At 43.1% G+C, this 23,817-nt stretch overlaps 1 protein-coding gene across 1 annotated transcript in view; it reads left to right on the forward strand.

Annotated features, from left to right (window-relative positions):
* LOC133628488 (E3 ubiquitin-protein ligase NEDD4-like) overlaps positions 1-23,817 on the forward strand; it is a 352,048-nt gene that overhangs the window by 299,631 nt on the left and 28,600 nt on the right. The window contains exons 18-20 of the mRNA XM_062016712.1: positions 11,342-11,400; positions 20,004-20,069; positions 21,406-21,635. Coding sequence (XP_061872696.1) covers positions 11,342-11,400; positions 20,004-20,069; positions 21,406-21,635 — 355 coding nt within the window. The remainder of the gene's footprint in view (positions 1-11,341; positions 11,401-20,003; positions 20,070-21,405; positions 21,636-23,817) is intronic.

Below are 23,817 nucleotides of genomic sequence, written 5' to 3' on the forward strand. Positions count from 1 at the left end.
CTTTTTCCATAATTAGAGTAGGGTCCACATACAACTACACATAGATATTGTCCATCCATCTTACCCAACAGAGGTTGAGTATAATTCAGCCATCCTATCCCTCTGTTCCCCACATTCCACCAACTGATTCCTTCCTCGATCCTGTCCCACAATCCTTGAAGTCCCATTTTCCACCATTTAACTTGAACCAGGGCTTCACATTCTCTTTGTGAAGTAAAAGTGCAGTTTATCCTCAAGGGTGGGCCATCCCACATATCCATTGAAGCTATTTTTGATATTACTTCTACTCCCTCCTGAATTGGGGACCAAGGTACTACTCTCAAATCTATTCGCTTATAATCAAAATTTTCCCGAATTAACACCAAACACATGTATACTCCTGCTTCTCCTAACGTTAAATTAGTTAATTGCAAGGTAACACTTCCTTTTTGGGTATCCTTATTCCAAACAGTAACAATACTTGCAGTCAATCTGTTTTGTCCTTGTTTCCAAATTGCATTTATTTCCTCGGCTCCAGCTCCCTGGTCATCAGTAATGTCACAGGTTAAATTGACATCCATCCCTTCCATAACAGTAACCACAGGTTCTGTAACAGTGACAAATATAAATCTATTGACCGATACCATTTTCAATAATATCAACAGTACAACAGTTAAGAATGCGGTTTTGCTCGAAATATCATTTGAGTGGGGGATACCACTTGGGTTTCCCATTCGGTTGGAACCTTCTTGACTCGAGTGTAGTGGATCCAAGCGTCGATTCCCGCTACCTTTATGGCTGTGAAAGTTGTCAAGATCACTTGATGGGGACCGTCCCATGTCTCTCTCAGTGGGTCTGTGAACCAATTCTTCACATAGACCTGATCTCCCGGTTGAATATCATGCACTGGATTTTCCAGCGGGAGCGGCCGATTCCACTGAAGGACACCCCGTAAGGCGTTGAGAACTCTGTTGAGTGACATAACATAGTTAAAAATCACCTGGTCTCCCGATACATGCGGGTCTCCTTTTAACACGGTGGCATGATAAGGCTTGCCGTACAGTATCTCGTACGGACTTACTCCTATCCTTTCCCTAGGTTTTATCCTAATCCTAAGTAATGCTAACGGCAAAGCTTGGGGCCACTGAAGTTTGGCCTCCTGACATATCTTTTTGATCTGATTTTTCAATGTTTGGTTCATCCTTTCTACTTGACCACTAGACTGGGGTCTCCATGGAGTGTGTAAATTCCAGGTAATGTCTAACGTCCTAGTCACCTCCTGAACTATCCCTGCCACAAAATGTGGGCCTCTATCTGATGATAATCCCAGTGGTACTCCAAATCTAGGTATTATTTCTTTCAACAAAGTTTTCACCACTTCCTTTGCTTGGTTTGTTCTACAAGGGAAGGCTTCTGGCCACCCCGAAAAGGTGCACACATACACCAACAGGTATTTAAGTCCCTGAGCCCTTGGAAGTTCTGAAAAGTCGACCTGCCAATAATCTCCAGGCTCTGGTCCTATTTGTAATTTTCCCAACTGCACCTGTTTCCTTACAATAGGATTATTTTTTTTTTTTTTTTTTTTTTTAAAACAAACTGGGCACATGGCATTCACCCTTTTTGCCAGCGTTAACATTTGGTTGGAAATTATTTCCCTTTTCAAAAATTTTACCAACACCTCCGCTCCCCAATGGCATTTATTGTGTTCAGTCTCTAATACGGACTTCATAACATTTTTTTTTTTTTTTTTGGGCACCACCACTTGTCCCGTTGTCGTTACATACCATCCAATTGCATTCTTCTGGGCCTTCAGATATGTCGTCAATTTCTCATCATCGGCAGAATAGCTCGGTTCTCGATTCATATAACAAGAAACAGGGCTCACCTTAGTTAGTATTAAAGCCATCTGAGTCCAAACCTGTCGAGCAGCTTCTTTAGCGGTGATGTCTGCTAATTCATTCCCTTGGTATATCTTTCCTTCTTCTTTACGATGTCCTCTGACGTGCATTACTGCTACCTTTTCTGGTTTACGTACCGCATCCAGCAGGGCGAGAACTTCCAATCTATGTTTTATCATAGTCCCTTGTGAGTTTAACAGTCCCCGTTCCTTCCACAAGGCACCGTGAACATGTACAACTCCAAAGGCATATTTCGAGTCAGTCCATACATTTACCTTTTTTCCGGTACTCAAAATCAATGCCCTGGTAAGTCCAATTATCTCTGCCTTTTGAGCAGATGTCCCAGGGGCTAAAGCCTTTGCTTCAATCACATGTGCAGCTGTGACCACCTCATATCCCGCATACCTGGTTCCATTTTCCACAAAGCTGGATCCATCGGTAAAGAGATCCCAATCTGAATCTTCTAACAGTGTGTCCTTTAGGTCTGCTCGACTCGCATACACCTGTTCAATTGTTTCTACACAATCATGAACCAGCTCCCCTTCTTCCTGTTTGCTGCGAAGAAATTCTGCTGGGTTGATATGGTTAGTTGTCTTAAGTTCCACATCATCTTGTTCTCTTAATATAGCTTGATATTGCAACATTCTGCTGGATGATAACCAGTGACCCCCCCTTTTGTTCCAGGACAGCCAAGACCATATGGGGCACAAAGACCTCCATTTTCCTTCCCAAAGTCAGTTTTCGGGCTTCCTGTATGAGGATCACTGTGGCCGTAACTGCCCGCAAGCATGATGGCCAACCAGCACTAACATTGTCCAATTGTTTTGAAAAATATCCCACTGGGCGTTTCCATGACCCTATTTTCTGGGTCAACACTCCTAGAGTCAGATTCTGCCTTTCATTTACATAAAGCTGAAAATCCTTATTTAAGTCCAGTAACCCTAAGGCAGATGCTTCTTTCAGGGCTTGCTTTAGCTCCTGAAAGGCTCTTTTCCTCTGTGGACTCCATTCCAACTGGGGTTCCTTCAAAGCCTCATACAAAGGTTTAGCTAACAATCCAAAATTTAGGATCCACAGTCTACACCAACCAACCATTCCTAAAAATGATCTCAGTTCCTGATGATTCCTTGGAAGGGATATGGCACATATTGCCTCAATTCTGTTTGTGCCCAATCGTCTCTGACCTTGCATCAATTCACATCCCAAATAGAGAACATTCTCTTTGAGGAGCTGGGCCTTTTCCTTAGATACTCGATATCCTGCTTGTCCCAGCATATTCAGTAAGGCAATTGTAAGCTTCAGGTAAACTTCCTTTTCCTCAGTTGCCAATAGAATATCATCCACATACTGCAAAATCACGTAAGAGAATGGAGATTCTCTTACCTGTTCGGTCTTCCATTCCTCCAACTCTTTGGCTAATTGATTTCCAAAAATAGTGCGACTGTTTTTGAAACCCTGCGGAAGCCGTGTCCATGTCAATTGTTTCTTCCTTCCCGAATTTGGATCTTCCCATTCAAATGCAAAATACTTCCTACTTGGTAATGCCAGCGGGATGCAGAAGAAGGCATCTTTCAAATCAATTACTGTAAACCATTTAAACCTTTCTGACACAGATGTTAACAGAGTATAAGGGTTAGCAACCACTGGGTGAATGTCCTTTACAATTTCATTTATGGCCCTTAAATCTTGCACTAGCCTATATTTACCATTAGGCTTTCTTACAGGAAAAATAGGAGTGTTATATTCAGATTCACTTCCTGTAAAATTCCTTGAATCAAAAATTGGGTTATCAGTGGAGCCACTCCTTTCCTAGCCTCCAACTTAATTGGATATTGTCTAACCCTAACCGGCTGGGCTCCTTCTTTCAGTTCTACAACAACAGGCTGGGCAGCTTTTGACTTTCCTGGGGTCCCTGTTTCCCATACCCAGGGTACAACTGCCTGATCTATTTCTTCTGGAATGGGAGTAGGTTCTATTTCCTTTATTACAAAAATTTTCCCAATTTCTTCATTTGGAATCTCCAATTTTACTCTCCCATTTTCAAATATTATTTTCACATTTAACAAAGACAATAAATCCCTTCCAAACAGGGGCTTGGGACAATTGGGCATATACAAAAATTGATGATCCAATTCCTTTCCCCCAAATTTCAAATTTAGAGGCTGCAAAAATGGTCTTTCTTCCAGCTGACCCATAGCCCCTACCACCTGTACGGTGGTATCACTTATTGGTCCCAGTCTTTTGTTGAGAACTGAGTAAGTAGCTCCTGTATCAACTGTGAATTCCTGTTCTTTACCATTTATTTCTAACCTTACCTTTAACCCTTGCTCTAGTCAGCTCTGATTTTGGTAATTCCCCAAAACCAGGGCTTGGGCGACATCTGCCGGAGGCATAGGATAACTACCCATTGTCCCGGCACCACCCCCCATTCCATTTTTCACGGGACATTCATTTTTCCAATGTCCTATCTGTCGACAAAAAGCACACTGATTAAAACCTAACTTTCCTTGGTTAGGGTTTCCCATTCGAAATCCCCCTCTTCCCTGACCATAACCACCTCTTCCTTGGGCAGAGCCTTAAAACCATTTCCTTTTCTGTAGTATCCATAATTGTATCCAATAAAACTTGCAAGTCATTCCAATCAGGATTCTGAGTTTTCATTACCATCTTAACCACCCGCGCTACTCGCTCAGGGTCCTCCCGATAACTACCAGCTGACTGTTTCCAAATCACCAGGTCGCTAGGAGAGAATGGAACCTTTATTAATACCTTCCCTCCTTGGGGTCCCATTGCTTCCCGTAAGGGAGCTTTTAGCTGAGGCTCTCCCTGATTCCTTCTACCTTGTCTGATACGTTCTGCAAGGGGGGTTCTCTGTATATTTCCGTGACTCGCCGGAGAGGGAGTCTGAGGGCGAAGAGTAACTGAAACCTGAGGGGTTCTAGGAGGGCTGGGAGATTTTACTATTCCGTTGTCCTCGTTCTCCTCTTCTTCCTCCTCATTATCATCGTCCTCACTATCCTGTTCCATCTGAGGTGGAACATAGGGTGGAGCAGAGGGACCCTGTCCACTATGAGCAACTAATAACGATAAATCTTCCTCTGGACCAGAGGAGGCAGCTAAACACTTAACACACATAGATCTCTTCTTACATTCACTACACCCTAATTCCTTTGTTTCCAAAACTAAAATACCACATTCCTTCTGCCAATCCAGTTTTCGCCCTAAATAATAAAACAAATCCAAATACGGGATCTCATCCCATTTCTCATTGTCCCATAAATACTGCATCAAAGGCGATATAATACCCGGATCGACAGTACCGTTTAGGGGCCACGCAGGTCCCCCTTCTGACTCATATAAAGGCCACCAATGATTACAATAGTCTATCATTTTACTCTTATTCAGATCCTGATAAAATCCAGCACTCCTCCATCTTCCCAGCAAACATCCTAATGGGATGTTTTCTGGGATTTTACTATTAGACTGAACTAACGCCTTAAAAGTTTTAAACGGCATCATTTCAAGTATTCACGAAACAAAATAGCAGCAGACAAAATAACAGCAAACACAAACACTGTAACGATACAAACAAAAACCACAAAATCAATAACCAGTACCAAACCAACTTGCCACTTCTCGACGCCGCGAGGGGCAAGTGCCGGACCTGCGCAGCTTTCGCCGCGTCTTACAGCCGACGCCTAAGCATCCACCAAGACGTCTTAGCCCAACTCAGCGAGGATCGCCGCCTCGTCTTATGAGCAGGCACCCAGTACCAGAAAATAAAGCACCTATGGGCTTACCTTATAGCAGTCGTCCGCCAGGTGCGGGGGTCGGGCACGAACCGATGACTCCCCGAGAATCTCTCGGTGCCGGCGTGGAGTAAATCAGCACGCGAATTGCCCCAGCCACCTTCGGAGTCCTGCTGCGGTTGCCAGAAAACTGCTGCCCGTTCCGAAGGAAAACACAAAACAACCGAGGTCGTTTTATGCAGTGCTTTATTGAGGGCCCTAGGGACCTGAGGACTAGTGTCCAAAGTCAGAGCCCCCACTAACAGAAAATTTCACAGAGTTTATATACTTTTCAAAATGATTACTTCATCAGGTCCACGTGCTGTTTACCAGCTTTCCTAAATTTTATGATTATGTTGTGCTCTTTCATGCAGTTACTTGAGACTATAATTCTTACATGCTTGTCTAAATCCACAGTCATAAATTCTATAGATAACAAACAAGTAATCATTTGAGATAACGATTTCTTTGAGAAAAACAAGATTCAGCGTTCAGCATGCTTCACTAATCTCTTTGCTTGTTTAAGCAAGAATACACAAGCTCAGCATGCCCCACTAGTTCCCTAAACTGCTAGGTTACATCAACATTCCCACACTGCTCACTAGGCCTCGATACAGACCTTAGCCTAACTACTTCTAACTTTCCATATACAGTAATGCTAACAGGAGCAGAGGTGATGCCAGTGGTATTACAGTGACACACTGCAGCTCCCTTGGGATAATGCTGTACTCAGTATTTAGGGAGTGACTGCAAACAGCACCCAGTGCTCCAGGCTTGAGCACTCTCAACAGCAGCATTTGTTTTTGCAGCATTGATAAGGCAGCACAATGAAATTTGACTATAATGATAGGCTTGGGACAGCGCCTGCTGACTTGAGAACATACGCTGAATTCAGTCATGAGTTCGATCTGCTGTGCTCACCCCAAATATGCAAGTCTTAGTAGTCCCTTACCGTGACAAACTGACCATCCTTTCTATCACTCTCTGCTAAAGCAATTATTAAGATGCAACAAATGGAGTCAGTTTCATTATTAGAATACGATATAAATGTTGAAAGTGTTGCCAGATTGAGCTACTATTAATGTCCTAGTTCCCCAGATACATTTTGTAATTCTTCTACATTATTATCCAGTACTGTTGTTCTGGTTTTGGAATGTGTTTCTCATCACTGAGATAAACTGTTAAAAAGTCTAATGCAGCCAGCATAGAAGCCTCCTCTTGTGGAGCAATGCTGACTGCTATTAAGCATGCCATATAAGTGAGTAAAGTACTGTTAAAATAATTTTGTTATTACTAGTAACATAGTAGCCTGGAAATGACACATTTTTAGTTTTTAACTGTAAACAGCTCTAACTTTGGCAGTGGTCAATATTTTAACAAGGAATACAGTCTCTAGTTCTCTATGATTGGTCTTTAGCTATCTAAGTCAACATTATTTACCATCCATGAATAACAAAAGTATTCTCTATTTATTGTATGTAGTGGTTTAGGCCCATCAAGGGACAAAAGACCACGATTAGACTCAAGTACCAAGACCTGAGAATTGCCAAAGGGCAGGGAGGGCTTAATTGCTTAATTGCTTGGGGAAGAAAACAAAATAATTTAATCCACCACCAACTAAAACATAACCATAAAACCCCAAAGCATAGCAAACAGAAAACAGCACAGAGTGGTACAATGATGAAGAGCACAACCAGCCCTTTAAGATCACCTTCTCCCCACCCCTCCCCTCTTCCTGGGCTCAGAGCCCTGATCCCAGTGTTTTTACCTCCTCCCCCTTGAACAGCTCAGGGGGGCAGGGAATGGGAGTTTCAGCCAGTCTATTCCCGATGGTTTTTGCCCTTTGGCCTTCCTCACGGCAGGTGGGCTCCCCATCCGTCCTCCCTGTTCTTCTGCATGGGGTGCCTCACAAACCTGCCAGACCTGCATGGGCCACTCTGATGTGCGTTCAACCCAAAGGCTACAACTCCTTTCTGCCTCTCATGTGGGTCTGCTCTGTGGTGTGCAGGCTCTCCAGCACAGTCTGCGCCATGGCCGCCTCCTCACATAGTCTCTTGCCTGTCTGGACGCACTCACCCAGAGCTGCTGGTGACTCAGTCCTGCCATTGCCCTCCATGGGTTGCAGGGGTACAGCTTGTGTTCAGGGGTTGCACAGGGGTGCTCCTCCTTCCTTCCTCCTCTGACTGTGGGATCCTCATAGTCGCCTCCATCTTGTACCACTCCTGCACCTCTTTCCCAAGCACCTCAAATTCCTGTCCTTAAATAGTGACCACAGAGACACCAGATTCGCCCAGATGGACTGGAGGTGGGTCTGAACGCAAGAGCCTGGAGAAAGTTCGAGAACTCTTTATCGGGTCTGCACTGCAGCCCCATCCTCTGGTTACCAAGCAAAAGCAGCTCCTCGCTAAACCATGACATTGTAGCATGCATGTACTTCTGCATATCCTAGGAGCTTTATAGGAAAATATGATCTGCCTGTTATCATAAAGGAAAGCACAAAGATTTTCCAACCATATTTGGCATAGTTATCGGCAATTCCCTCACAGGGATGGATATATTAAATGGGTTCCCCTCAAAGTCTTGGATCCACCATTCTTCAATAAATTCATTAGTGATTTGAACAACGAATTATGGGGAATATACTCATTAGTCTAGCAGAATGCTACAGAGTGAGAGATGCTCACTAGAACAGGATCACAAATTGGAATGAGTTTGAATTGCAAAGTATTGCGCAGAATGGGAATAATTACCAGAATTTTAGTTGAAAAGGGCATGAAAAAATCATCAACTGGACATGAATTAACTCATTTTATGATGTCTCAACAGGAGTGTCTTAGATAAGACCTGAATTAACCCTTCTAATCTCATCAGCCCTGGTATTGACTAGGCTATGATAATACTCTGTCTAGCATAGATTCCCAAATGTCCATAAAATAGTGACCCACTTGGAAAGGGACCAGAAAGGCCTTAGAGTCCAATTTATGAGGAAAGATATATTGTATTTCTGTGAAGACTCAAGAGAGATGGTAGATTTTTAAAAATGTGCTGCAAAAGGAATGAATCTTTTACCCACATCCACTTTGGATAAGACAGAAAATCTTGAGCTACAATTCCAGATAGAGTGGTTGACATTAGACCCTTCTAATTGTTGGGGCATTTAAGCCCTGGAATACCATTTATAATATGAAGTCTCTGTCACTGTAATATTTTGAAAAAAGAAATTAGACAAAGATTTGTCAGTAACATCATGCACTTGTGAGTATGTAGGCCAATAAGAAAGAACTGAAAAATTTGCAGTAATTTCCAGTTTCATTATCTTTGATTTCATAGAAAATTGCCACCGTAATTTATAGCTGTGAATTTCAAGGAAGTATAAGAAATGAATTGATATAAAATCAGTAAACTCCGTAGAAGGACATTTGACTGAACAGGTTGAAGCAAGATGAAGAGGGACAGATGAGGTGTCACACCCTTATGGCAGGTTCAGCTTTGAGGATCTCATGCTTTCTGGAGCTGTCAAACAGCCTTCCTCCATAACTTAGATAAGCACTAAATGGACTTAATGTGTAAAGGGAAATAAAATCATATTTTAATATTTAATTAACTGATAGATGAAATTTTGTGAAAGTGCTTGTGGTCTTTATGAATTTTCTTCAGTTAACATCTAAGGAATGTCACCTCTCAAATCCCAGTCCATTTTAAAACTAGCTTGGGATGCTCAAAACTTACGGGTCTTCCAACTACAGAAACATAGAAAATACTTGTGGTTCAATATAAGTGCCAAATGTTGTGGTTTGACCCAGGTAGCAAAGAAGCACCATGACAGTCTCTTGCTTGGTGCCCCCCATTCACCCCCACCCTCATTAGGATGGTGGAGGCCCCAGTGAAATGGGAGGAAAAAAGATAAGCAAGGTTGTTGCAGATATGGGGTCTCTCCCATGGGACACAGTCCTTAATGAACTTCTCTGGTGTAGGTTCTTCCCATCAGCTATGGCTTCTGCCGATACAGGGTCCCTCACGTGGGATATGGTCCTTAGTGAATATCTCTGGTGTGGATTCTTCTCCACGGTTTCAGTTTCTGCAGATACCAGGTCCCTCCCTTGGGACATAGCCTCTTTTGGATTTAATTTTAATGAGCTTCTTTGACGTGGGTTCTTCCTCACAGTTATAGCTTCTGTGAATATTGGGTCCCTCCCACGGGACATAGCCTCCTCTGGCCATAGTCACTGCCCCTGGCACGGGATCTTCTTTAGCAAAATGAGTCATTGCCCCTGATGCGGGATCTTTAATGAAATGCAGACAAATCACTGCTTCACCAGTCCTCTCCACAGGATGCAGAGCAGTCTCTGCTCCAGCACATCTCCTCCTCTTTTCCCTCACTGAACTTGGAGTCTGCATGGTTGTTTCTGTCTTCCCACTCTGCACTACCACCAGCTGGAAAAGAAAAAGGGACAGAAGAAGGAAGAAGGAGGAAGAATCCTTCTCTTCTGGCTTCTTCTTAAAATGTGATCATGGAGACATCTAATTGGCTCAGCCCCAGAAGTGGGTCTGGCTCAGAGCTGGGGAGAGTTTTAAACAACTTCTTACAGGAGCCATCTTTACAGTCCCTTCCCCATTACCAGAAACGACTGCCATGTCAAACCATGACAAGAAACATGGAAAATACTTGTGGTTCAATATAAGTGGGTTCAGTTCTTTGCTTTTAACCTATAGTACCCATAAAAACAATTTTCTTGAAACTTATTGTGTTTATTTCCAAACCTAGCAATTACAAAACTTAAAATCTGGACTTATATCTTAGTATGCAGTTCATAAGTCAAAGCAGTGTATGGAACAAACAGATGCATTACTATTATTACCGATTAAGTGCAGGAAGTGGATAACTTAAACCTTGCCATTGCAGGTAGCATCTGGTTTATTTTTTGGAACATTGTCTTATTGTTGCAACATCATTGTCTTGTTGTGATTCTGTTGTGTTCAGGATCATGTGAGGAGCAGTTGTCTGGAGGCATGGAGAGTTTCACCATGGTCCTGTATAACTTTACCGTGTCATTTTCCTGGTGCTCTTAAACACTGTAGATGGAAAGAACTGGATTCTGTCACATTACTGGCAAAATCTCCTTTGGTCAAAACTGATGTCTTAAATCATTACTGTATAATTTTGCCTCCCTTAATGGTCCTATAACATTTTCATTAAATCAGTGTCTAGGATTTTCTTTTTTATATAGAAATGTTATTCCTTCCAAATTTAAATACAGACTGTCTTTTAAAAGTCTTACTTTTTGACTATCTTTATGTAAAATTTAAAAAAAGGAAACAGTCTATTATTTGACAAAGTTTTTTGATTCCTTTACCTGTCAGGCATGAAGTCTGTGTATTTCTAATATGAGTTGAATCCAAGACCATGTTCAAATAGAACATGTGTACTACTACAGATGTTGGAATAAAAACAGTGTAAATACACTGGATTCGTTGTAATTTTGCATTTTTTAATGTGCATTTTCAGTTAAACGGTGTGATGGGGTTTTAATGTAGATAAGTGAATGCAACCTTTTCTAATCCTGAAGTACTGAGTTGTGGAAACAGTAGGAAAAACAGTTGTAGGGAGAAAAAAGCAACACTGTTCACAGTGTGGTAACAGAGAAGTAATAATACAATTTCTTTTGTGATTTACAGATAATAAAATTACCCAGTGGGAAGATCCCAGACTGCAGAACCCAGCAATTACTGGTCCAGTAAGTACTGCTATGTTTTGTTATTTTTTTGGTTTTTGTTTTTTTCATTAAATGCTGTGACTCTCATACTTTTGGTATTGGCAGGAGGGATTATTGAGCATTAGGTCATGCTTGTTCTTCAGATCAGGTCAGTCTCTGCCTGATGAAGGGCAGGGAGAACTGCCATCATGTCCCAAAACTGATGCCTTGTACTTGGAAGCCAAATGGTTGGGCCACTCTATTGACCCTATTTTGTTAGGCACAGGCGAGAGTGTGCTGGTTTATGCCATTTTTGGTATTCCAAGTGATCAGTCTTCCAACACTGAGATGTTTCCAGGTGCCAAAAATACATTTTTATTTTATTTAATCCTCAGGATTTTTAAGGGTCGCAGAACACAGCAGATTCGCTACTGCATGGTGTATTCCAATTGCTCTTGTCTGTTAATAAGATTAATATAATCACTTATTTGAATATAATTGTTCTTGGAGCTGTTTACCCACTTGATAAACACTTAATGTTTGAAATGCTAACATACAGTATGCCATACAAATTCTTAATGTTTATTTTCCCAAAAACGTTAAGCATAAATGAGAGAGACTGTGGTGGTTTATCCCTGGCTGAGTGCCAGGTGCACACCAGGTCATTCTATCATTCCCCTTCCTAAACTGGACAGGGGAGAGAGAAATATAATGAGAGGTCTGTGAGTCGAGATAAGGACAGGGAGATTGCTCAGCAATAAGTATCCTGGACAAAACAGACTCAACACGGGGAGAAAAGATTTGATTTATTAATGAACAATAAAAACAAAACAGGGAGATGAGAAATAAAACCAAATCTTAAAACAACTCCCCCCACCCCTCCCTCTTCCCAGGACTCTCCCTCCTTCCCCCTCAGTTGCGCAGGGGATGGGGATTATGGTCTGTTCATTACAGATGGACCTCGTTGCTGTATCTTCCAAAAAAAAAAAAAAAAAATTACAGGACAGCAGAGGACTTGGCCTGGGTGGAAGAGGAAGAGGTTAAAGACTTGTTGGCCAAGCTTAAGGCTCATAAGTCAATGAGTCCTGATGGGATGCATCAGAGACTGTTGAGGGATCTGGCTGATGTGGTTGCTAAGCCTCTCTCTATCGTTTTTGAACAATCATGGAGAACAGGTGAAGTGCCTGAGGACTGGAGAAAGGTCAACGTCACGCCAGTCTTCAAAAAGGCAAAGAAGAATGACCCAGGAAACTACAGGCCAGTCAGCCTCACCTCCATCCCTGGAAAAGAGATGGAACAACTCATCCTGAATGTTATCACTGAACATATGAAGGATAAGATGGTTATCAGGGGGAGCCAAGATGGCTTCACCAAGGGGAAATCCTGTATGACCAACCTGATAGCCTTCTATGAGGCCATAACCGGCTGGATAGATGAGGGGAGAGCAGCAGATGTCATCTACCTTGACTTCAGCAAGGCTTTTGTCACTGTCTCCCATAACATCCTCAGCAGAAAGCTCAGGCAGTGTGATTTGGATGAGTGGACAGTGAGGTGGATTGAGAGCTGTCTGAATGACAGAGCCCAGAGGGTGGTGATCAATGGCACAGAGTTGAGTTGGAGGCCTGTGGCCAGTGGAGTTCCACAGGGATAGGTTCTGGGGTCAATCTTGTTCAACATCTTCATCAATGACCTGGATGAGGGGACAGAGTGTACCCTCAGCAAGTTCACTGATGACACCAAACTGGGAGGACTGGCTGATTCCCCAGAAGGCTGTGCTTCCATTCAGTGTGATCTCGACCAGCTTGAGAGGTGGGCAGAGAGGAACCTCATGAGGTTCAACAAGGACAAGTGCAGAGTCCTGCATCTGGGAAGGAACAATCCGAGTACAGACTGGGGATTGACCTGCTGAAGAGCTGCTCTGCAGAGAGAGACCTGGGAGTCCTGATTGACAATAAGCTAAATATGAGCCAGCAATGTGCCCTCATGGCCAAGAAAGCTAATGGCATCCTGGGATGCATCAAGAAGAGGGTAGCCAGGAAATCAAGGGAAGGTCTTCTCTCTTTCTACTCTCCCCTGGTGAGGCCTCATCTGGAGTACTGTGTCCAGTTCTGGGCTCCTCAGCTCAAGAGGGACAGGGAAGTGCTGGAGAGAGTCCAGTGCAGGGCCACCAAGATGATCAGGGGACTGGAACATCTTTCATATGAGGAAAGGCTGCAGGAACTAGGACTGTTTAATCTGGAGAAGAGGAAACTGAGGGGTGATCTTATTAACATTTATAAATAGCTAAAGGGTGGATGTCAGGAGGTTGAGACATCCTGATAGATAGTAACAGGACAAGGGGTAATGGGATGAAGCTGGAACACAAAAAGTTCCACTTAAACATAAGAAAAAACTATTTCACTGTGAGGATGATGGAGCAGCGGAATAGACTACCCAGAGGGATTGTGGAGTCTCCTTCCTTGGAGGTCTTCAAGACCCGCCTGGACATGTTCCTATGCGACCTGATCTAGGTGAACCTGCTTCTGCAGGGATGTTTGACTAGATGATCTCTAAAGGTCCCTTCCAACCCCTAGCGTTCTATGATTCTGATTCTTCTCAGGGGGAGGCCTCCTCACACTTCCCACTGCTATACTGTGGGGTCCCTCCCACAGGAGACAGTTCCTCATGAACTGCTCCGACATGGGGCCTCCCATGGGGGCAGCTCCTCACACACTGCCCCAACATGGGTCATCCTCTGGGAGAACAGTCCTTCAGGTATAGATTACTCGAACGTGTGTCCCTTCATGGGATCACAAGTCCCGACAGCAAATCTGCTCTCTAGAATGGGCTCCTCTCTTCTGTCATGGTGTGGCCCAGCTAGCAAAAAAGCACCATGACAGTCTCTCCCTCGGTGCCCCCATTCACCCCCACCCTCCTTAAGATGGGAGAGGCACCAGCGAAATGGGGGGAAAGAGATAAGATTGTTGTGGATTAAGAGAAGGGCAGGAAGGGCTCACTGCCAATTACGGTTCTGGGCAAAAAGAGACTCCATTTCTCGACTTAGTGAGGAATGTAGGAAAGTTTATTCTACTACCTACAAGAAACAGAAGGGAACAAAAGCAAAAAGGGAGTCGGATGATTGAGGAAATTACAACCAGCACTTTAAGATCTCCCTCTCCCCTCCCTCCTTTCTTCCCTGGCCCAGCTCACTGCTCCCGATATCTCTACCTCCTTCCATCGCAATGGTTCAGGGGGACAGGGAATGGGGGATTTGATCAGTCTCTCACAGATGATCTCTGCCACTTCTCTCTTCTCAGATGAGAATGACTCCTTGCATTCTTCCCCTGCTCCAACACGGGGTTCCTCCCCCAAGACACAGTCCTTAACGAACTTCTCTGGTGTGGGTTGTTCCCAACAGCTGCGGCTTCTGCCGATACAGGATCCTTCCCCTGGGACACAGTCCTTAGTGAATATCTCTAGCGTGGATTCTTTGCCACAGTTGCAGTTTCTGCAGATACAGGGACTCTCCCTCAGGCATCTTCTGGCCATAATTTTAATGAGCTTCTTTGGCATGGGTTCCTCCCCACAGTTATAGCTTCTGTGAATATTGGGTCCCTCCCATGGGACACAGTCTCCTCCGGCCATAGTCATTGGCCCTGGCACAAGGCCTTTAACGCAGTGAACCACTTCCCCTGGCTCGGGGTTCTTAGTAAAATGAATCTCTGCCCCTGATACGGTGTCATTATCAAAATGAGTCTCTGCCGCTGATACTGGGTCTTTAAAGAAATGAAAACAAATCTCACCTTCACCAGTTCTCTCCATAGAAGGCAGTGGAGTCTCTGCTCCAGCACACCTCCTCCTTTCTTTCCTCACTGATCTTGGAGTCTGCATGGTTCTTTCTGTCACTCTTGCACCACCACCAGCCGGAGAAGAAGAAGGGACAGAAGAAGGAAGAAACAGGAAGAAGTCTCCTCTTCTGGCTTCTTCTTAAAAAGTGATCGTGGAGGCGTCTAATTGGCTCAGCCCCAGAAGTGGGTCTGGCTCAGAGCTGGGGAGAGTTTCAAGCAACTTCTTACAGGAGCCATCTTTACAGCCCCTTCCCCCTTACCAGGAAAGGCTGATGATCTCTAAAGGTCCCTTCCAACCCTACCATTCTATGATTGTACGATTCTATGTCAAACCATGACATCTTCTCACGGACTACCAGGTCCTGCCAGGAACTTGCTCCAGAGTAAGCTTCCCAGAATCACAGCATCCTTTAGGCATCCACCTGCTCTGGTGTGGGGTCCTCCACGGGCTGCAGGTAGATCTCTGCTCCCCAGTGGTCTTCCATGGACTGCAGGGGACACAGCCTGCCTCATTCACCAGTTTGCCCTTGAATCTTTCTTCCTGGGCCTATGCATCTCCTTCTCCACTGACCTTGGTGTTTGTGGAAATGTTCTCACATTCTCACTCCCTTCTGCTGCAGCTGCAGTTTAGCAACTGTGCAGCAACTTCTTCCCTTTCTCAAATACGTTATTCACAAAGGTGTTACCTCAATCACTAATTGGCCAGGCCTTGGTAAACTGTGGGTCCATGTTAGAATGACTGGCATTGGCCCTATCAGCTACAGGGGAAGCTTCTGGCAACTCTTTTTTTAAAAGAAGCCACCCCTGTAGCTCCCCACTACCAAAACCTGGCCAAGGTAAAACCACTGCTATCTGCAAAATGTTGTTTTAAGATAATAAGGGTCAATCACAATCCCATTAAATAAATAACAGTTAACTGTGTATTCAGGGTTTGTTTTTTTGTAAAGAGAAAGCAAGGTAATTCCATTTCACAGCCATACAAGTATTAAGGATTCATCTTAATTCTTTTAATATTATTTTTTGTGCCATGACAAAAATATTGAAAGATTATTTAATAGCTGTAATAAAGTCATATTGTCATCAGAGTGAAAGTACTTAAAATCATAGAATGGTAGGGGTTGGAAGGGACCTTTAGAGATCATCTAGTCCAACCCCTCTGCAGAAGCAGGTTCACCTAGATCAGGTCACATAGGAACATGTCCAGGCAGATCTTGAAGACCTCCAAGGAGATAATGATCCTTCCGCAGGAAGAAACACTTAGTGGTGCTTTTTTTAAAAAAAATCATGTCTCATCATCCACAAGAGAAAACTCCTATAGAAATATTTCCACCTCCTTTCTCACCTACATCCAGTCTTGAATCTATTTTAAGACCAGCTCATACCTTCCCTTTCCCCAAATCCCGGTCCTCATTCAGGAATTGAACTTGAGCCAGAGCTTTGCAATTCGTTGATCAGCCTTCAAGGGACAGAGAATGTAACTTTTGCAGTCCTGTGGAATTGAAAATCATTCTTTTGCTCACAAGAAATGACGCTTGATTTGTTTAGCAAGTTGTTTTACTAGGTCTACTCTTTCATCTTTAAGGAGTAGTAGAGCATAGGAAAGTAATGATGTAACTGGAAAATATCATAATCACAGCCAGGAAGCCCTTTTTTTTTTTTTTTTTCAAGGCTCTTTCGAAACCCTGATATTGAATTGATGTTGTGTATGGTGTCAAAAAACCAGAAAATTAAGGATTCTTATTTCTCAAAAAATTGTCAAAAAACCTACTGAGGAATTAAGGAATTTTCCTCAAATATACCGCAGTTATTTGTTACCTGTACCTGCCATAGTATCACCTTCCCAGCCTGTTCCTGCTCATTAGTTTAATTCACAGCTTTGGTTTCTGGCCATTCCACAGGAAGGCAGAAGGATGTCAGTTTTGACCATCGGGAGGACAGATGACCTGTAGCTGTACTACTGCGTGATGGCTGATGTACTTCAATGCTTTGTGTCTGGTACTACCAGACACTTGTGTCTGGTACTACCTGGCTAGGTGGAAAGATTTAGCCTTTCTGGTTCTTTGTATGTGTTTCCTATCTGGTGCAAAAGCAATGAGGTCTGATGAAGACAGGTAGGAGGAAAGAATCTTGGTGACTGCTGTGATGGCTAACTAGTGTGCACAGATTAACATCAGACATTGCAATCTCCTAGCTTGTGTGAGATCCTTGCTCATCTATGCAGTATGTTAGCAGGAAAGTGAAGCACAGTGTTAAACCAGAAATGTCTTTCAAAACTCTGAACGATAAATCCTGTGAGAACCTTTGTTGAACCTTAATTTGTGCGTGCTTGAAATCATCCTGAGAGGCCTTTCCAGGTATCTGGAAATCCATGTAAATATTTCAGAGACCTGTGGCATTTGTTAAGGTGAAACTAATTTCCAGCTCTGCAGATTTATGTAATCCTACCAACCTTCACTGTCTATTGCTTTATTTTTAAAAAAACAACTTCTAAAATTGTTCTCTTCTGCTGCTGTTGCTTAAAAGTGTGGTGTAACTCATAGGCAGCTGCATTGAGTGACCATTCAAATAAATATTACACAGTGACTTGTACTTGGTTCAAAAGAATGTTAATTTGTTTATGAAATGCTTTCAGGTTCTGGATTAAAGACATTTTGGAGGTGTATATTTTCATAATAAGTAGTTTACAAAATAGTTTTTATATAGTTTGATGATAATCTGATAGTTATTAAGAATTAGATTAATTCACATTGGGTTGGAAAGATAATTTCTAGCCATGGGCTTTCCCCTGCCTAGTTAACTCTGCTGTGCAGGTGTACATTGGATCTTGCACTTGTTGGAGGGCAAATAGTGTTTGTTGTTAATGTTGTAGCTTTACTGGAGCCCCTTAATGTGTTCTTAGGTTCATTTTCAAAATTCTTTGACTTCTGTCTTTTGAGTAGCACCTAACAATGCCTAGAACTTTCAGCTGTGCAAACCAATGTTCTGTGGTAACACTAGTCATTTAAAAAATTCAGTATCATACGGCATGCTCATTATTTCCTAATGAGACACGTGGATGGCAGCAATACATTCCAATTTTTTTTGTCTCTGTTAGAAATTGTTTTTTCTCTTTTCTGTTTCTAAAATAAAACAAAAATTAGGGCAAGTAGTTGATGAACAAAACAGAGTCAAAAGATTTCATACCTTTAAACTTAAATTCCACACTGAGAAAAGGGAAAATTTGGGCTGCTGTACTTCTGTTGTGGTTTGGCCCAGCTAGCACATCAGCACCACCACAGTCTCTTGCTCGGTGCCCCCATTCACCCCCACCCTCGTTAGGATGGCCAAGGCCCCAGCGAAATGGGAGGAAAAAGATAAGCAAGGTTGTTGTGGATTGAGACAAGGGCAGGAAGGGCTCGCTGCCAATTACGGTTCTGGGCAAAACAGACTCTAGTACTCGACTTAGGAAAGTAGGAAAGTTTATTCTACTACCTACAAGAAACAGAAGGGAACAAAAGCAAAAAGGGAGTAGGATGATGAGAAAATTATAATCAGCACTTTAAGAACTCCCTCCCCCATCCCTCCTTTCTTCCCTGGCCCAGCTCACTGCTCTCGATATCTCTACCTCCTCCCCCCTCAACACCTCAGGGGGGCAGGGAATGGGGGATGTGGTCAGTCTCTCACAGATGGGCTCTGCCCCTTCTGTCTTCTCAGATGAGGACGACTCCTGGCATTCTTCCCCTGCTCCAACACGGGGTTCCTCCCCCAGGACACAGTCCTTAACGAACTTCTCTGCTGTGGGTTGTTCCCAACAGCTGCGGCTTCTGCCGATACAGGGTCCCTCACATGGGACACAGTCCTTAGTGAATATCTCTGGCATGGATTTTTCGCCATGGTTGCAGTTTCTGCAGTTATAGGGTCCCTCTCTTGGGACAAGGCCTCTTCTGGGCATAAGTTTAATGAGCTGCTTTGTCATGGGTTCCTCCCCACAGTTACAGCTGTGGATATTGGGTCCCTTCCTTGGGACATGTCCTCCTCCGGCCATAGTGATAAAGGGTCCCTCCTTCGGGACACGGCCTCCTCCGGCCATAGTTTTAAAGAAGAGAATCACCACCCCTGGCTTGGAGTCTGCAGTGAAGTGTTTGAGTTCCCTCCACAGGTCACGGACTCTTCTGGCTATAGTCACTGTCCTTGGCTCGGAGCCTTTAATGAAGTGAATCGCTGCCTCTGGTCTGGGGTCAACTTTAGCAAAATGAGAATCTGCCCCTGATATTAGGTCATTATCAAAATGAGTCTCTACCACCAATGCTGGTTCTTTAAAGAAATGAAAATAAATCTCAGCTTCACCAGTTCTCTCCATAGAATGCAGGGGAGTCTCTGCTACAGCACACCTCCTCCTCTCTTTCATCACTGACCTTGGAGTCTGCATGGCTGTTTCTCTCACTGTTCCTACTCTTGCACCACCACCAGCCAGAAGAAAAAGAAGGGGCAGAAGAAGGAAGAAGATGGAGGAAGAAACCTCCCCTTCCGGCTTCTTCTTAAAAAGTGATCGTGGAGGCATCTAATTGGCTCAGCCCCAGAAGTGGGTCTGGCTCAGAGCTGGGGAGAGTTTCAAGCAACTTCTTACAGGAGCCATCTTTACAGCCCCTTCCCCCTTCCCAGAAAAGGCTGCCATGTCAAACCATGACAACTTCATGTATGGTGGGTTTTATTAGATGAGCCCATGGCATACATATGTATGTAGCATGTCTTTACATTCCTTTTTTGTTTAAATAGTGTTGGGATATCAAACTGTTAAGTAGCTGGAATAATCTGTATTTATGTTTCTCTCTCTGATAGGCAGTTCCATATTCCAGAGAGTTCAAACAGAAATATGACTATTTCCGGAAGAAGTTAAAGAAACCAGTGAGTAGAAACTTGCTGCTTCATGTTGGAATCAATTATAGTCTGTCTGGGAGAAACCACAGGCTATCCCAAGCAGAGACACAGAGTGATGGTGCACCTTGCCTAGGACACATTGCCAATTTTCCTGGATTGTGCTGCTACTAAGGGGGTTAAGTAAGAACCAAAAAAATTAGTCAAAGTTTGAAATTGATTGATTAATTGGTTAACAAGAAACATTTTCAAACCTTCAAGACTCATGTTTTTCTCTGCAAAGAGATGAGGCAGCAAGGAAGGAATAGTGATTCACCATTTCCCATTGCAAGTGAGACTAATTGGTATGTAAATTTACAAGCCTTTAGGTTGAAAATAGAATTGAGGATTGATATTACTCCTCCATCTGCAACTGTAGACTTTGAAGGACAAAGCCCACAGTTGTGTTTTATCAGACACAAGTTTCTAGTATTCTTGTTCTGTGAAAAAAAGTATTTTCAGTCACATCTGTAAAGTAAGAGAGCACTCAATATTGACTTGGATGTGATATTGACTTGTAATTAACGGTAAACAGCCTTGGCAACACCAACCATAATTTGAAGACAGACTTGTCAATGCCTTGAATTGTTTATTCATATCTTCTTGAATTTTCACTTTGAGTTTGACCAGTGATAGCACACAGTAAGCACTCTAGATGTCAGGACAAGTAAATCCTCTGAAACAACTGTTTGAAGTCAGTTATATTGGGAAAACTATACATAGCTATAACAATCATGTTTATCTGTTCATCCAGTCTTCTTTCTACCAATTCTTAACTCATTTCTCTTCTGTTTTTTTTCTTAATTTAGCTCCCTGGTCTAAATCATAATGGGCTCTGTCTCCCTCCTATTCAGACAGAAATTCTAAAATATTTTGGCAGCCCGATTCTCTTTTGTTTGCATTTTTGCGATTCTATTCTGTCATATGGTACTGTAGGTGTTTTTGTTGTGAAACTGTTCTGGCCTCTACAGATATGCGAGTGAAGTAATTGCATTAATCTTGTGCATTTGTTACCATTTTAAGCTAAAATACCCTCAAAATAGAGTACAGTAATCTCAATGATTTTCTCACTTTTTGTTTGTTACTTTTGTTGTTTTTATTGTTTTGTCAAATATCACAGAAATATCTGAACCATGATACTGGAACTTACCTAGTTCACCATTTAGTATCAACCTGTAGGCTGAGAGCACACTGGAAAACAAAAATAAGGGGAAACCTTATACATCAGATGCCTAATCTGTAATTTCGTGGTTACCACTGGTCAGTAATTTTCTTGACAACCTAATTATTGAAACTAACAAGTATAATATAATCTTCTTTCACACAGGCTGATATACCAAACAGATTTGAGATGAAACTACATAGAAATAATATTTTTGAGGAGTCCTACAGAAGAATCATGTCTGTGAAGAGACCTGATATATTAAAAGCCAGGCTCTGGATTGAATTTGAGTCAGAAAGAGGACTTGACTATGGAGGTGTGGCCAGAGAATGGTTTTTTCTCTTGTCCAAGGAGATGTTTAACCCTTATTATGGTCTCTTTGAATATTCAGCAACGTAAGTGTCTCTTGAAATATTTCCATTCCTAAGAGATTGTGGTGGTTTAACCAGGTGTCCACCAAGTCATAAAAATCACTCATTCTCCTAAACTGGTCAGGAGAGAGAGAGAAATATAACGAGAGGTTTGTGAGTTGAGATAAGAACAGAGAGATCGCTCAGCAATTAGTGTCACAGGCAAAACAGACTCAACTTAGAGAGAAAAAGGTTTGATTTATTAATGGACAATCAAAACAGGGAGATGAGACATAAAACCAAAACTTAAAACACCCCTCCCTCTTCCTGAGCCTCCCCTTCCTTACTCCTCAGCAGTGCAGGGGATAGGGGATGGGGGTTGCAGTCAGTTCATCACAGATGGACTTTGCTGCTGCTTTTCTCAGGGGGAGGCCTCCTCACACTTCCCACTGCTACACTGTGGGTTCCCTCCCACGGGGGACAGTCCCTCACAAACTACTCCACCATGGATCCTTCCCATGGGCTATAGTTCCTCATGAACTGCTCCAGCATGGGGCCTCCCATGGGGGCAGCTCCTCATACCCTGCCCCAACATGGGTCATCCACTGGGAGAACAGTCCTTCAGATCCCGACTGCTCCAGTGTGAGTCCCTCACAGGGATCACCTGTCCTGACAGCAAACCTGCTCTGGTGTGGGCTCCTTTCTCCCCACCGACTACCAGGTCCTGCCAGGAGCTTGCTCCGGGGTGAGCTTCCCACGGAGTCACAGACTCCTTCAGGCATCCACCTGCTGCAGCGTGGGGTCCTCCATGAGCTGCGAGTGGATCTCTGCTTCCCAATGGTCCTCCATGGACTGCAGGGGGACAACCCGCCTCATCATGGTCTTCACCACAGGTCACAGAGGAGTCTTTCTTTCAGAGCCTAAGTACCCTCCTTCCCCTCCTTCTCCACTGACCTTGGTGTCTGCGGAGATGTTTTCACATCCTCACTCCCTGTTGCTGCTGCAGTTTAGCAACTGCACAGCAACTTCTTCTCCTTCTCAAATATGTTATTCACAGAGGCATTGCCTCAATCACTAATTGGCTAAGCCTGGGTCAGGTGTGAGGTCCAGCTTAGAATTGACTGGCCCTAACCCTAACACCTACAGGGGAAGCTTCTGGCAGCAATTTGTTTAAAGAAGCCACCCCTGTAGCCCCTTCCCCCGCTACCAAAAAAACTGATCCAAGCAAAACCACTACAGGGATATACATTAACTTTTGCATAAGAGGCAGTTACACTGGAAAGGCATTAGGTCTTCATGGTGCAGCACGATGCGTTGTCATTCCTTACTTGCTTTTCAGAGAACCTTTCAAAATTGTCATTGAAATCTCATAAAACATTTCCATTATTAAGACAATATTCAGTGCTGCCTTTCTTGCAGAAAAACTACAATTTTTGAGGCTAGCAATAGTGAAAGGAGTGATGTGAACAACTCTTTTTATGTGCTCCCATAACACTGTAAAAAACCTGCCATCCAAAATTATAGTACTCCTTTATAATTAGCTCATAAAACAGCTTCTCATTTACATGTCAGTAGTTATACAGCAGTGCCCTACATATGTTTAAATTTGTTTTTGTCCCATTTCAAAATCTTTCAGCAATCCATTAGTGTCAATGAGAGAGAAAGTCTCTTGTTTTAAGTACGTTCATTTTAATCTGCTGTATGTACTGCCACATTGTGTACTTGGCTACAGCAAGGATGGATTTCTTAATTGAAAGCAGTAGTTTTGATGGTCTTATGTCAATATCAAGCTTGTGGCAAAGCAGATGAATCAAGACTGGGTAATGAGAGTTTTCTCGTATTTATGTCTTGGAAAAGACACATTGTGCTGCGGAAGAGAAACACAAACAACGTTGACTAGCACAGATATGGGATACTTATGGGATAATAGGTCACTAGATATTTTAAATAGAATGTTATTCCATTTTTGGTTCAGAAATCTAACTAGCTATCTCAAGAAATAAGGAAAAAAATCTACTTAAAACTTCTGTATCCTTCTTCACAGATAAAGAATATATTGCACATTAAAAATACTGCTTTACACTAATATCTTATTCTGACACATATGTCGTGGTTTGGCCCAGCTAGCACAGCAGCACCACGACAGCCTCTCGCTCAGTGCCCCCATTCACCCCCACTCTCGTTAAGATGGCAGAGGACCCAGCGAAATGGGAGTAAAAAGATAAGC

Source organism: Colius striatus, chromosome W (genome assembly GCF_028858725.1).
Source record: "Colius striatus isolate bColStr4 chromosome W, bColStr4.1.hap1, whole genome shotgun sequence".
Lineage (NCBI taxonomy): Eukaryota > Metazoa > Chordata > Aves > Coliiformes > Coliidae > Colius > Colius striatus.